This window comes from Gekko japonicus, unplaced genomic scaffold (assembly GCF_001447785.1).
Source record: "Gekko japonicus isolate JY-2015 unplaced genomic scaffold, Gekko_japonicus_V1.1 scaffold3580, whole genome shotgun sequence".
Classification (NCBI taxonomy): domain Eukaryota; kingdom Metazoa; phylum Chordata; class Lepidosauria; order Squamata; family Gekkonidae; genus Gekko; species Gekko japonicus.
The window spans coordinates 64653-79411 of record NW_015167646.1 but is presented as its reverse complement, the minus strand read 5'-3'; the positions used below and the strand labels follow the sequence as shown (position 1 = coordinate 79411).

Here is a 14759-nt window from a genome sequence, read left to right as displayed (position 1 = left end):
CCTAAAAAAATCAAGCCTGGTTTCTTCTCATTGCTTGGAAACCCTACATGAAATTCAACACTTCATGTTCTATTTGATTGTCTCTCTTACAATCCACATTTAGATTCTTAGCCCCTGGAGTCTGGCCAGCCTGTTTGTTTACATTCCTCTCTAAAGCACCATCTTTGATGCTATATTATTATCAATAACAGTAAATACCAAATGATTTAATTAATTACCACAGTACTAGAGGTTGGTGAATTGATTTGCTCCCGATAAAAAAATCGCACTGGAAACAGAAATGCCTTTTGATATAGCTATTTGCTTACAGTCTTCACATGATGTGGGTGGGCAGATAGGTACCACTGGTCGATTTCTGGTGGACCACCACATATTAGGATTCTTGCAAAGAATGCTAAAACGGACCTTGGTCTAATCCATCTAGGCACTTTTTGAGCATGAACTCTTTCTTATTAGGACCTCTTAATACATATTGGCCATGCCTTAAGTGTTACAAGGTACTAGAGATGCATTCTTCCTCTGCTAATTTAGAATTCAGTGATGGACCATGGGGATTCTAGTAAAAAAAAAAAGTCAGATGCATATTTAGAATTGCACTGTGCAGGAAGGTGACCAGTTTTTGAATGAGCCACCAGAGGGTGCTCAATCCTAATTGGTGTGCCTTTGGTTTTTGGTTTGTCTTTACAAAAAGGAGGACACAAGGCATTGTGAATAGAAAAGGGTGTGTAAATGCTTTGGTTTAGAAGTGAATGATCAATGCTGATAGAACTGAAAAGCCGGTCCCAGGAAGTAAAGACATCACACCTTACAGGCAAAGCTCTGTACTGCACGCACGCCTAGCGTGAAGTCAGCTTGAATCGCTGCTGCAGTTGCCACCAAACGTTTTGGCCTTCTCCAAAACGCATGCCCTCCAGCGTCTCACAGGAAGTGATGGATATATTGGGCATACTTATGCTATAGATGTAAGCAGTTTTAGAAGCCAATCTGTTCTGCCAAGAGGGGCCTCTCAACTTCTCTGGAAGACACCAGGGCAATTGAACTGGTATAGAGACTGCTTAAAAAAAGTCTAGGACTAGGGGGCATTTGTGGAGGCCACGGAACGCTGTTACCTTCCCACCGAAGTGGTACCTATTTATCTACTTGCAATTTCTTGCTTTCGAACTGCTAGGTTGGCAGGAGCTGGAACTAGAGACAGGAGCTCACCCTGTCTTGCGGCACCCGGGTCTTGAACTGCTGAACTACTGACCTTCCACAGCCTGCAGTTCAGCGTCTTAACCACTTGAGCCACCGCTTATGCTATAGATGTAAGCAGTTTTAGAAGCCAATCTGTTCCGCAAAGAGGGGCCTCTCAACAAATACCTGGGGTTCTCTGGAAGAAGCCAGGGCAATTGAACTGATATAGAGACTACTTTAAAAAAAAGTCTAGGGCTAGGGGGCATATGTGGAGGCATACAAGACATCAAATATTAGAAGTGTTACTAAATTCTTGTACTAGGTGAATTTTTTTCTGGGTGTTTGGTGTGTGCGTGCGTGCATGTAAGTCATGGTGATTTCTGGCAAGCCCTAGTGGGGTTTGGACATTTCAGAGAGGTGGCTCGATAGCCTGTCTCTGTGTCACGATTAGCCCTGGTATTCCTTGGAGGAGGTCTCCCTTCCAATTACTTGCCAGGGCCGGCCCTGCTTAGCTTCCGAGATCCGAGGAGATTGGGCTTGCCTGAGCTATGCAGGTCAGGGCTAGGCGAACTTTTAATAGTGGGTCGTTGCTCTGCCTATGGGTGGACCAGATCAGGAACTCACTGAAATGAGAAGGTTTTTGTTAGATACTGGGTTCCATGGATGAGCAGGCTCGAGTCCAGTGATCAGCTCAACTTTATTTGTGATTTCAGCAAGAGCAAGACAAGACCCCAGAGCCTCAGCTCTGTTAAATAGCATGCAATTGCCACACCCAAACACACCCCACTCCCACTGATAGGCTATTTACATAACATTACTACTTGATTGGTTACTTCCAGAGTCCTGGTAGGCTATTGTTCTTGTGCTCCAAGCTCAATCAGACTCTGGTGTGACATACCTAGAATGGTTCAGTCCCAATACATAACAGTTTTGTTGAAATCAACCCCTAGAAAGGAGAGCTGTGATACTTCTGCTGTAGAACTAGGGCTGCCAACATCCAAGTGGAGCCAGGTGGTCTCTCCAAATTACATCTCCAGTGAGAAAATGGAGAAAATGGCTGCCTTGGAGGGTGGACTCTATGGTATTAGACCTCGCTGTAGTCCCTCCCTTGTTTCCTCCCCAGCCTCTACTCCCAAATCTCCAGGAATTTTGCAAACCAGATTTGTAATCCTACACAGAACTGCCTTGCGCTAGGATCGGTGCTGAGTGTCCAAAGATATTTTCTTTTCTTTTTAAATTGTGTGCCCCCTAAGCTGCATGCCAAGCAGAAGCCAAATTCCAGGACTCCATTATAAATTATATCTGGCAGGTGACGGGAGTGCGCTGGGTCTGGTGGGCGCAAAACCTCTCCTACCCCTTTGATGCATTGCTTAGTATTGATGGAGCATCAGCTCACATTCCCTGCAGCCATTAGTCTTGGCACTCTGGGCTGCCGGCTGCCTGGCTTTTCAGGCTGGATCAATGAAAAGAATAAAGGTGTTCGTAATAACTTGTTTTGGCAGGAAACTCAATGGCTAGAGCGCAGAGAAAGTAAAGCGGAGGCTCCATAATAACTGTTATTAACTGGTTAAAAGCCTGTAAAATTTCACTATACAGGTGACATTGACATTCTGGGGGAAATGGACACACCCCATTTCCCTTCCACCCCATTGCCCTTCTCTTAATCCCCTCCCCCCCCATTGCCAGTTCATCTTTCAGTGCAGAGCTCTCTCCCTCAAATCCAGCTTCGTGGAGGGGGAGGGTCAGAAATATTTAATTCTACCCACATCTCCCCTTCCAAAGCGAGCTCAGTTTTTGATATATTGACACTTTCCTCTTCGCCTTCTCCACATCGTCTTCAATCACCTTCCAAAGCCGCTGTTTGCCCTCCAGAGAAAAAGACAAGAGGCACCGTACAGGCACCAATATTACTTTTTAAAACTTATGAGTGTCACAGTAAAAATAATAATATGGAGCCAGTATGATATAGAGACCGAGACTCAAGTGAGGAGTCTCATTCAGGCCTCACTTCCACCATGAACTACCTAAGGGCCAAATTACTCATCTGGGTCCCGCAAAATTTAAAGAGGCTCGGAATGCCGCTGTGGGGGAGGGGAGCAAGGGCTTCTGCCTCCCCCACTAGCCATTTTCCTGCACAGAAACAGCACTGGGGATGAACTGTTCCCTCATTTTTGCTGCTGCGTGCGTATAGAATACTACACATGGAGCAGCAAAAACAGGGGAATAATTTCCCTCCTGTGCTATTTCCATGCAGAAAACCAGTTGGGGCTAGGGTTGCGAGATGGGGCAGGGAATGGGGGTGCACTTACTGGGAGCGGGGAGGGAAGAAGCCGGAAATAAACACAATGTAGCTATGTCACCCAGAAGTGATGTAGGCACGTCGGGGGATGACACTCTGGTTTTTGGGGCAAAACTCTATGGTAGAATTCCAATGTTCTCTCTAAGCTGTGGAGTCTTGAGAGCAAAAATTCTACTTTCTGAGCTACTGGCATTAAAGTTGTGAGTGAGCAATTTGGCTACTGCATAACTTAGTTTGCTCTTGAGCCATCCTTCCTGAGCTTAAACAAAAATCTGTGAGCTGGAGGCTAAAAAACTGTGAGCTAGCTCACACTAACTCAGCTTAGAGGGAACACTGCTTCTAACCATAGAGTTTTGCCCCAAAACCAGCACATCGCCCCCTCCCCACATCACCGACATGCAAGTCATGTTTATTTCCGGCTTCTTCTCTCCTCACGGGGGTAGAAATTCTAGACAACCCTAGTTGGGGGGGGGGCAGGATCACATTTGGGCTTTCCCTTTGGCTGTGGGGAACCCAAGATTGGGCCCAACTCATTAAAAACCCAAACATGTAGGAGGAGGAGGCAAAACCAGCACATCGCCCCCTCCCCACATCACCGACATGCAAGTCATGTTTATTTCCGGCTTCTTCTCTTCCCTTCCCCTCCCCACAACAGACACCCTGTGAGGTAGGTGGGGCTGAGAGAGCTCTTGACAGAAACTGCTCTTTATTCAAGGACAGCTCTTATCAGAACTACGGCTTGCCCAAGATCATCCAGCTTGGCCCCGTAGTTTTTGGAAAGCCACTATTGTTCTGCTTCAACTACAGTTGCCAGCTCTGGGTTGGGAAATATCTAGAGATTTTTTTGGGGGGCGGGAGCCTAGAGAGGCTCATTCTCTCTCTGAGGGAGAGAAAGAGAGGCAGAGAAAACATTTTTAAAGCAATAGGGTTTTTTGTTTTTTTTTTTAATTTAGAGAGTGAATAGAGGAAATACATAGCATAACGGGTCCATTCTAAATTTTCTGCTAATGCAAGGAGTGGGGTAATTTCCACAAGTTCCCTCTTCCTGCTCCAGACCCCTTGATTTGCCTCTAATGCTGTTTGGGGAAATCAGTTGGCTGCAGTGTGGGGGTGGGAAGGAGGCAGGAACATTCCGTCCCATAAGCAGAAGTGCCTTGCTTGAATGGAAGATTTAGTCTGGATCCAATTGAAGTCAGGGATGAACTGTACAACATATCAGAGAAGGGACTAGAAATGTTGCTGATCCAGCCATAGAGGTATTCTAATCTAAGTAACAGTGCCCTTAAAATTTAGGATTATGAGCCCTGTGCACCCGCCACATCTGTATGTAGGGGAAATGCACTGTCATCAGCCAGCCAGCTGCCTTCTCCTCTGAGGATGAGGAAATGGAAGAATCAGGCCTTGCACCAGTGGAATGCCTGCATGAGCAGTTGGGTCTAGAAGCAGATCCAGTGAAAGAAGCGTCAGGGCTGCAGTGTGGGGGTGGGAAGGAGGCAGGAACATTCCGTCCCATAAGCAGAAGTGCCTTGCTTGAATGGAAGATTTAGTCTGGATCCAATTGAACTCAGGGATGAACTGTAGAACATATCAGAGAAGGGACTAGAAACGTTGCTGATCCAGCCATTGAGGTATTCTAATCTTAAGTAACAGTGCGCTTAAAATTTAGGATTATGAGCCCTGTGCACCCGCCACATCTGTATGTAGGGGAAATGCACTGTCATGGGCCAGCCAGCTGCCTTCTCCTCTGAGGATGAGGAAATGGAAGAATCAGGCCTTGCACCAGTGGAATGCCTGCATGAGCAGTTGGGTCTAGAAGCAGATCCAGTGAAAGAAGCGTCAGAAAGCAAGAGTTGCTCATTCTGGCAGGAGACGAAAAAAATAGGACAGAGATCAGAGTGTTAGTCACCACCATCTTCTCCTGAACCAGCAGAGCACAGGAGATGGGGAGAGCGATTGACAGCCCGAGAGAGATGAAGAAGTGCCCGTTTAATTGCACAGCAGCAACCAGTGCTGGTTCCTGGAGTAGAGTCATTACAGGAGCAGGAACGACAAGCTGGTAAGTAGCAACACCTGGGCTTTGTGAAATGAGTCAGCTAATGAGACAGATAAAAGGGAAATGCAGAACAAGGTTCGACATGGAAGCAACCTTGCTTGCCACCCCCTCTGTGAGCTGACTCACTCAGTGAACTGATTACTACCTTGCCTTGCATGCTGTCCTCTTAACCTGTGCTTGCTTTTCCAGCTAGAACCCCAGACCTCATCTCCTGCCCTGGCTTTCAAGCTTTGGACCCTGGACTCCAGACCTTCCTGTTCTCCCAACCTTCAGCTCCCTAACTCTGTATTGGTTTGTTGACCTTACTCATATCTCTTACCTTGATTGATTGTGCTTGTATTTGTGCATCCCGGAGACCCTGGGTAGAGTAAAAGTGCCAGGCTCTGCGCTGAAGGTGACATTTGCAGTGATTAACTGTGATTATATTTGTGCATCCTGGAGGCCTCGTGTAGAGTAAAAGTGCCAGGCTCTGCCCTGAACGCAACATGCACATAGAAGGGGAGGGAAACTGAGTGTCATCCCCCTGTTTAAGCAATTTCACCACATGTGGGCAGTGACTTCACCATTGTGATTAAATGTAATTTTATGACACACAGTTTGCATCCATGTTGTTGCTCTGTCCTCAGGAGAGGAATGCACGTGTGTGGGGGCACAGGGCCAGTGTGTTTGTTCATGGGTTGATCATGTTTACAGAGTTAGACTATAGTCCAAATAATTATGTAGAGCATTAGAGTTATGTTACTGAAATTGAAAAATGAAATAAAAGTAAGATGACAATGGATATAAGAAAATGTTTTTCAAGTCTTTGCAATGTATATTAGATGAGTATGTGTTTACATATTTTAATTTGTGTCAAGCAGCATAAAACATTGGGCTGGCCTTGTATAGGAGTAACTCAGCCTGGGACTGCCACTTTCACTGGCAGCCCTGTGTTCCTTATAACATGCTATTACACCAAAACCTATGGAACTGATAGTACTGGAGAAAAAAAGGGTTGCCAATCCATTCTCCCATAATGTAGACATTCCATACAAGTCATTCTCGTTTCCCTGAAAGTTTTCAAAGGAACAAAATGGCAGTCTGAGAAACCTCAATAAGGGTTGAGGCTATTCATAGGGGATGGATGGCATAATGCAAACTACATTTGCACAGCCGCCTTTTTCATGACATAGAATTTGGGTTTTCGTGGAGCAGAATATTACTGGCCTTGATGAAATACGTATTATTAACATGATTGCTGTCTAATTAGTTATGCAGCAGGACCTGAAAGTTGAGAGGGTTCAGATTTCCCAGCCCTGCCTCTTGGATCAATTTAGGATCACACTGACTGGAAACAGATCCATTTAGGTCCCCCTCCTGTCAACACTCCTGCAAACACCTTTCCTGTCTTTTTCCATCTTGGCATCTACTTGGAGCGGAGTGTTAAATTTTAGAAAACCCAACAGCTGTTAGTTTCAGAAATTTACCTTGATCTTGACAGTGCTAGAAATTTGCAACTAGCTTTGGCATACTTTGGCCCCTTCCACACGGGGGGGAAAAACACGGGCCAAAATAGACACGTGGCGGCGGGATCACACAGATCCCGTGAGCCGCTGCGCACTTTCTCCCCGGCACGATCAGATGTCAGGGGGAAGCCACTGAAGAGGGAGGGAGGCAGCCGAACTGCGCATGTGTGCGCTGGTGCAGTGCGGCGGGGAGGCTGGATTGCTGCGGAGGATGAGCGCGCCGGCGATCCGACGGCCACGCTTGCTGCAGTGTATCCGGTAAGTCCTCCTCTTCTGTTGTTGTTTTTTTTACAGTGCGTTATTGGCCTGAAGGGATGGATCGGGGACGGGTGCGAGCCGATTCCCAGATGTTGTGGTGTGCTCGTGCCTGTTTGCTGCGCCCCCGAGCTGTCCCTCTCCCGGGCCAAAATCTCCCATGTGACCGGGGCCTTTGTCAGTATACAGTCTGTTAAAAATCCACAAACCCCAGCTAGAGTTGCCAACCTCCAGGTGAGACCTGGAGATCTCCTGGAATTGCAACTGATCTCCAGGCTACAGAGATCAGTTCCCCTGGAGAAAATGGCAGCTTTGGAGGGTGGACTCTGTGGGCATTATGCCCCTCCCCAAGCCCTCCTTCCCTCAGGCTCCACCTCCAAATCTCCAGGAATTTCCCAACTCAGAGCTGGCAAGCCTAATTTCAGAGGTCTTGCTCTTACTGATTTGGTGGAAATCTATTGTGTATGCATCAACTGATAACATTGCAAAATTCTCATTTAAATTATACACTGAATTATGGGTAATTTATAGTAGCCCTAATACTCTGCCATTATATATGAGACACCTAATGGCCCTTCACCTTGTTAGGGCATTTGCTTTAGGTTGCCTTAATGCCATCCCGTCCACAGTATTACAGGGGAGATTTCATCGTATTCCATATTCAGATTGTCTTTGCCCTTGCGGTCAGGATAAAATTGATTCTCTGTCTCACAAAATAGTGGAACGTCTGTTTTTTACCACTTTTAGGAACTGCTGGATCTCACTGCTTTTAACACGCTCTCCGTTCAATAAACTTTAAGGGGATAATATTCCCTATCTGATGCTAGACAGTGATCCGAATATAACCTACTTGATCAACAAATTTCTGTCCAACATATTTTCCTTTAGTAAACAATGTATTATTCTTGTAGTCATTGCTCAAGATCATCCAACTGTAGGAACTTTGAAAAGGAAAAGAAGGAAAGGAGCCCTAATAGCCAGGACTAGCCCAATGTCGTCACAGCACAAAAGCTAAACAGAGTTAGTATTTTGATGGGAGTCCACTAAGGAAGATGGGGGGCCGCTATGCAGAGGAAGACAATGGTAAACCATTTCTGCTCATCTCTTGCCTTGAAAACCCCATGAGATGGAATTTCACGGGGTCACTCTAAGTCGGTTGTGACTCAATGCCACTAAAAAGAGGGGGCAGTTTATCAGCGCGAGCATGTTTAATAGAATAAGCCTTCCCTGTATTTCCCAAAATAAAAATAGTGTGCACATGCGTAGGCAGTAGTTATAGCTGTAGTAGCAGAATTGACTTCCAGAGGAGAGGGGATTTTGTGGAAGAGTGAGATAATTTTTTTCCAGCTAAGTGAAATTTTGGGCTTTTTTCTTCTTTCTTTCCCCATTTTTTTGTTGCACAATTGCATCATGGTTAAAGGGTTGAATTGTGCAAATGCTGAGAGTGGTGGCTGGGGAACGGTGGAGTTTGGGGAGGATGTGACATCCAGATGATGTTCTAGGAATTTCTCTTAATATCTGTGGTCAAGACCCTGGAGATGCAGAGAGTGTCACCATGGAGGACATTTTCCAGCCATTTTTTTCTCTTGCTCCTCAGGGCCAAGGCTGGGCAAATAACAAGTCTATGCTGAATTTTACACTAAATATAATATTCTGACTTCTGTAGAATGGTGGAACACACATAACAAAAGCATGCATGCAGCAAACATCTCCCACCAAGCATCTCCCACCATTCTTCACAATCAACTTACTTTCATCAGATCCCGGTGGTGTTCGAGTACACTGCAAGTAGTTTGCCAGGTATCCTGGTAACATTCCCAGGGGTCCACTCTATTGTAAGGAAGAAACAAAGAAAGGTTCAGTGGACCTTATCTGCAAATGGCCATTATTGATTTTTTTTGAATATATCATATTTGAATATATTTAAATATATACACCGATTAACCATTGATAAATATTTATTTACTATACATTTATCCTAAGCATTGGGCTCCCAGTGATCTCCCATTCATATCAACAATCAGTTCCACAGCCGCTTAGCCTCAGGTGTTCCCCGGTAGCTTGACACAGTGGTCTACAATAGCTGAAGTGGTCCATTCTACTCTGATATGCTCAGGCTGTGATCACACACACTAAGTAATCCACTTTTAATCCACTTTCAGCGCACTTTCCAACTGGATTTTGCCAGTTCACACAGTAAAATCCAGTTGGAAAGTGCACTGGAAGTGGATTGAAAGTGGATTATTTAGTGTTTTTTACCTCAGCCTCAGTTTTAAAACTATATTGGGACTCAGAGTTGATAACTCTGCTTTCTGATTTACTCCAGACTTACCACTGGTTATTATGTACAGTGTAAACTCCAGCTGCAGCTATTACTCTATCAAGAAGCTAGCCAGATGCTAATGGAAATATCTTATAAACCTATATTCAGATTTCTTCCAAGCCAATCAATGCCTTTAAGAACATAAGAACATAAGAGATGTCAATGTTGGATCAGGCCAAAGGCCCATCCAGTCCAACACTCTGTATCCCACAGTGGCCAGAAATACCAGTGCCATCAGGAGGTCCAGCAGTGGAGCCAGGACATTAGAAGCCCTCCCACTGTTGACCCCCCCCAAGCACCAAGACGACAGAGCATCACTTGCCCCAGAGTCCCTATCTATACCTTGTGGCTATTATTATTATTATTTTTGGTTATACAGCCCTGGCTTCCCAATGCCGTAACTTTCCACCAGTACATCTTTTTCTTAGTGGTTTAGACCATCTGCCTTCAGCTTCTCCAGACTGAGGGGGAAAGGTCTTCTTTAACCCTAATCTGTAACAAGGGAGCCACTTCTAATTTTTTATTGTTTATACTATCTTAACAATTGTTGTCTCTCTCTCTCTCTCAGCACTACATGAACTTCTGCTTTAATGTTCTCCTTTCCTCTTTCCAAGATATAGTTGTACTGCTTCTGGTGTATCCACCTTGACTAAGAAGAACTATCATTTGGTCATAACCAAATAGTAGAAGACCAATGATTTAGGCCAATAATCCCAATATGGTACCTGTAGGTGCTACGGTGCCCACCAAAGTATTTCTTGGCACCTGCTCCCCCCTCAAAGCAAACTGTCAGTCCTGACTATTCTCAAAATCCTAGGAGGAGTCACTTGCAGGAACTTCTATTTGGAAACTGCTTTGGGAGATTGTAGGGGCAGGGACTTACCTTTTTGGTGGTGCACCAACACCATCATGTCACTTCCAGTATGACCCCAAAGTGATGCCATCACACTAGAGTTTTATCATAGAGTTTCCAGTAATTCCTAGAGAGGCATGACATTACTTTTGAGTTTCCCCTGGAAGTGATGCCAAGCTGTTCCTTCACTCCCTTTAAGAAGGTTTGTAAAGCCAATCTATTTAAGCAAGCTTTTGAAAAACAATCTGATGTTCACTTTCTGTTTTACCAAATTTTGATTTTACAGTTGTCGATAGAGGAGTTTTGGTACTTACTGAATTTTAAGGCTGTAATTGTTAGCTTTTAAGTCTGATTTAACCCCAACTTGCAATATGGAACTTTGTTCATTTAAATAGGTATATTTACAAGCAATGTTGTACTTATCCAGCTTGTCAGAACAACAACTAGCTGCTAAAGAAGCTAAAAAATGATCAGCTACATCTGTACTTGTGAAAATAAAAGATGCTACACCTGCTTAACAAGTTTTTCCTTAATATTTAGATAAGATTCATAACAAAAGAATATGCATTTGGACTCAAGGGGTGGGAATTTCGTTAGAGGAATACTAGACAGAGATAATTTTGATTCAACTGTAACGAAAAGACTGCTAGATTTATAGCAGTCAAGACCATTCATTAAATATAATCTTTCCCTCCATGTACCCTGTTCAGCTAATTTCAGCCACAAAGATGAATGAAGAATGATGACTTGGGGCTTATAATTGCAGCTCTGTCTATCACCACAGCAGCCACATTAGTCAATGGCGCGAAGAAAATGCCTCCAGCTGAAGCATTTCATTCCACAAAGAGAAATGCTAAGCATTGACAGCATGTTGGAATGCCAAAGAACTCTGCAGAGAGCCATTTTGTTGTTAGCAAGTCTAAACCACATGACCACAGAGGACAGGCTGAAACAGTGATACAAAAATTATTCAGGGATCAGCAACTGATGGATGAAGGGCATAACTACACAATACACCCAGCATGTTAGGTCACGGATGTGCCACCAGACTCGCAAACTAGTCAAGCATACACTGAGGGAACTCACCTTAAAATGTGCTTGGTGCTGCAAGGGAACACTGCTTGAGGAAGAAGAGTCTGGTTTCCCTCCCAGCTCTCTTTCACCAGAAGAAAGGGAGTGGGGGGGGGGCCTTTTCTCTAGCTCTGCATGGCTCCCCACCGGCAGCACCCTTTCCAGTTACAAAAGTGGGGTGGGACTCCGGGAGGGAAACTGGAAGCTCCTTCTTCTCCCTCACAGCACTCACTCAGAGCACTAAGCAAACAAACGCTTTTCAAGGTGAGTTCCCCTGATGTACGTCTGACTGTGAGTCTGGTTATGCACCCATGACAGGCACATTACGTAGTTATGCCCTAATTCAGATTCACAAGGTATTGCTGTTATGTTGCATTCTCCCCACACCCAGAGCAATTTCTGCAGTAAAAGATATCTCAGCATCTGCTGATGCCAAAAGCTAAGTCTTTACTTTTTCAGAAACAGATAATTAGTTGGCAAAGTTTTTTTGCTGTAAAATCTCTTGAATACATTCTGATTTGGATGCTGGTTGTAATATGACTTAGACGGAAGAAATGTCTAATCCATCGTGGACCATTTTGACCCAGTTACCATGATGGATGTTCAAAATCATGGGATCTGTGAAGATCACCACATGGGCTCTGGATCCTTGTCCATCTTGGATGCTGAAATCATGTAAGAACCACATTAATGAGTCACTGAGGTCCACTATAATTCAATCACTGATTTAGAGTGCCTTCCCTTGGTCACTCAAAGAGATGGTTATCCATCCACTATTTTAAAAATTTACAGAAATGCAATGTGGCCAATTATTGCCCAATCTCTAATCTGTCCTCTCTGGATAAGGTGATTAAGTAAGCAGTGGCAGACCAAATCCACATCTTCTTGGATAATTCATCTGTTCTGGACCCTTTTCAGCCTAGTTTTGGGTTGGGCTATGGCACAGAGACAGTGTTGGTAGCTTTAACTGATGATCTCTGTTTGAATTGTAGACAAAGGCAATGCCACTGACTGTAGTTAAATTGCTAAAAGTGAATAATCGGAAACTAAATCTCGATAAGATGGAGGTAATGCTGGCTGTTGTTGTTGTTCAGTCGCACAGTCGAGTCTGACTCTTCATGACCCCATGGACCACATCATGCCAGGCCCTCCTGTCTTCCATCAGCTAGGAAGTCTGAAATTCTGAAGGACATTGTGCTTCCTACATTTGATGGGGTTCAGCTGACATTTACTGACTTACTTAAAAGCCTAAGGGTTATACTGGATCCAGCTTTACTGCTGGAAAAGCAAGTTAATACAGTTGCAAAAAGTGCTTTCTTCCAACTTCTTTTAGCCCTGAAGATGGTCCCCCTACCTTGTCTCCGCCAATCTGGCCACCTGAATCCATGCCATGGTAACACTTAAACTAGACTACCGTAATGCACCATGCATAGCTCTGCCCTTGAAGTCAGCTTGCAGCCAGAACAAAATGCTGCAATTATTATTACCAGTTATTATTACCAGGAGCTAGGGGGAGCATGCATATTATACCCATTCTGCAGTCACTCCACTGCCCACCCATCAGTTACCGGGTTCAGTTCAAGGTACCGGCTATCACACACAAAGCCCTTCATAGTCTTAGACCCTCATATGTGCAGGACCACCTCTCCTCCTATGCTTTGCCATGACAACTTTGCGCATCTGACCAGGACATTCTGCAGGTGTCATGCGGCAAATGGGTAAGATCAATAACTGCCCATACACATAAAATCTCTGTTGTGGTCCTCACCTTGTGGAATGGCCTACCTGAGAATGCTCTCGTGCCTCTATGATGCTCCAAACTATGTTATACAGAATTGTTCAGGAGGACATTTTTGTAAAGGTATAAGGGCTATATAAGATGATGTTGTTAAAGTGCTGCACTCAATTTGCCAGCAAATTTGGAAAACGCAACAGTGGCCACAGGATTGGAAAAGGTCAGTATACATTCCAATCCCAAAGAAGGGCAATGCCAAGGAATGTTCAAACTATCGCACAATTGCACTCATATCACACGCTAGCAAGGTCATGCTCAAGATCCTACAAGCTAGGCTTCAACAGTACGTGGATAGAGAACTACCAGAAGTACAAGCTGGGTTCCGAAGAGGTAGAGGAACTAGAGATCAAATTGCCAACATTCGCTGGATTATGGAAAAAGCAAGAGAGTACCAGAAAAATATCTACTTCTGCTTCATTGACTATGCTAAAGCTTTTGACTGTGTGGATCACAACAAACTATGGCAGGTCCTTAAAGAGATGGGAGTACCAGACCACCTCACATGTCTCTTGAGAAACCTGTATAAGGGCCAAGAAGCGACAGTTAGAACCGGATACGGAACAACTGATTGGTTCAGCATAGGAAAAGGAGTACGACAAGGATGTATACTGTCACCTTGCTTATTTAATATATATGCAGAGTACATCATGCGAAATGCTGGCCTGGATGAATCACAAGCGGGAATTAAGATTGCTGGGGAAAAGATCAACAACCTCAGATATGCAGACGATACCACTCTAATGGCAGAAAGTGAAGAGGACCTAAAGAGCCTCTTGCTCAGGGTAAAAGAGGAGAGCGCAAAAGTGGGCTTGAAGCTCAACATCAAAAAAACTAAGATCATGGCATCCGGCCCCATCACTCCTTGGCAAATAGAAGGGGAAGTCGTGGAAGTAGTGACAGACTTCACGTTCCTGGGATCCCAGATCACCGAGATAATGAAGCTGAAGCTCAAATACTTTGGCCACCAAATGAGAAGGGAGCACTCACTGGAGAAGACCCTGATGCTATGAAAGATTGAAGGTCAAAGAAGACGGGGACGGCAAAGGATGAGATGGTTGGACAGTGTCATTGATGCAATGAACATGAAATTGAGCCAACTTCAGAGGACGGCAGAAGACAGGAAGGCCTGGCATGATGTGGTCCATGGAGTCGTGAAGAGTCGGACTGTGCGACTGATCAACAATAAGGGCTATATAATAATGAAATAGTTCAGAAAAATGCTTTAATAAAGGGAACGGGGCTGTGGACTATAAAACTGTGTACAGTATTATCTGGCCTGTAGCTATGGTGGGGCTATTGGTGGCTCCCCCCCCTTCCTTAAAGGGCATGTGACCCGCCGATCAGCTGGAGGGCCCTTTAAATCTTGCAGGAGAGAGAGAGGGGTGTGTGCCATCCCCCTTCTTCTCAAAAGCATTTAAAGGATCCCTTTAAA

At 44.7% G+C, this 14759-nt stretch overlaps 1 protein-coding gene across 1 annotated transcript in view; it reads right to left on the bottom strand.

The window, feature by feature from the left end:
* NMNAT2 (nicotinamide nucleotide adenylyltransferase 2) overlaps positions 1-14759 on the bottom strand; it is a gene marked incomplete at its 5' end in the record, with an annotated part of 56916 nt that overhangs the window by 27550 nt on the left and 14607 nt on the right. The window contains one exon of the mRNA XM_015414082.1: positions 9037-9115. Coding sequence (XP_015269568.1) covers positions 9037-9115 — 79 coding nt within the window. The remainder of the gene's footprint in view (positions 1-9036; positions 9116-14759) is intronic.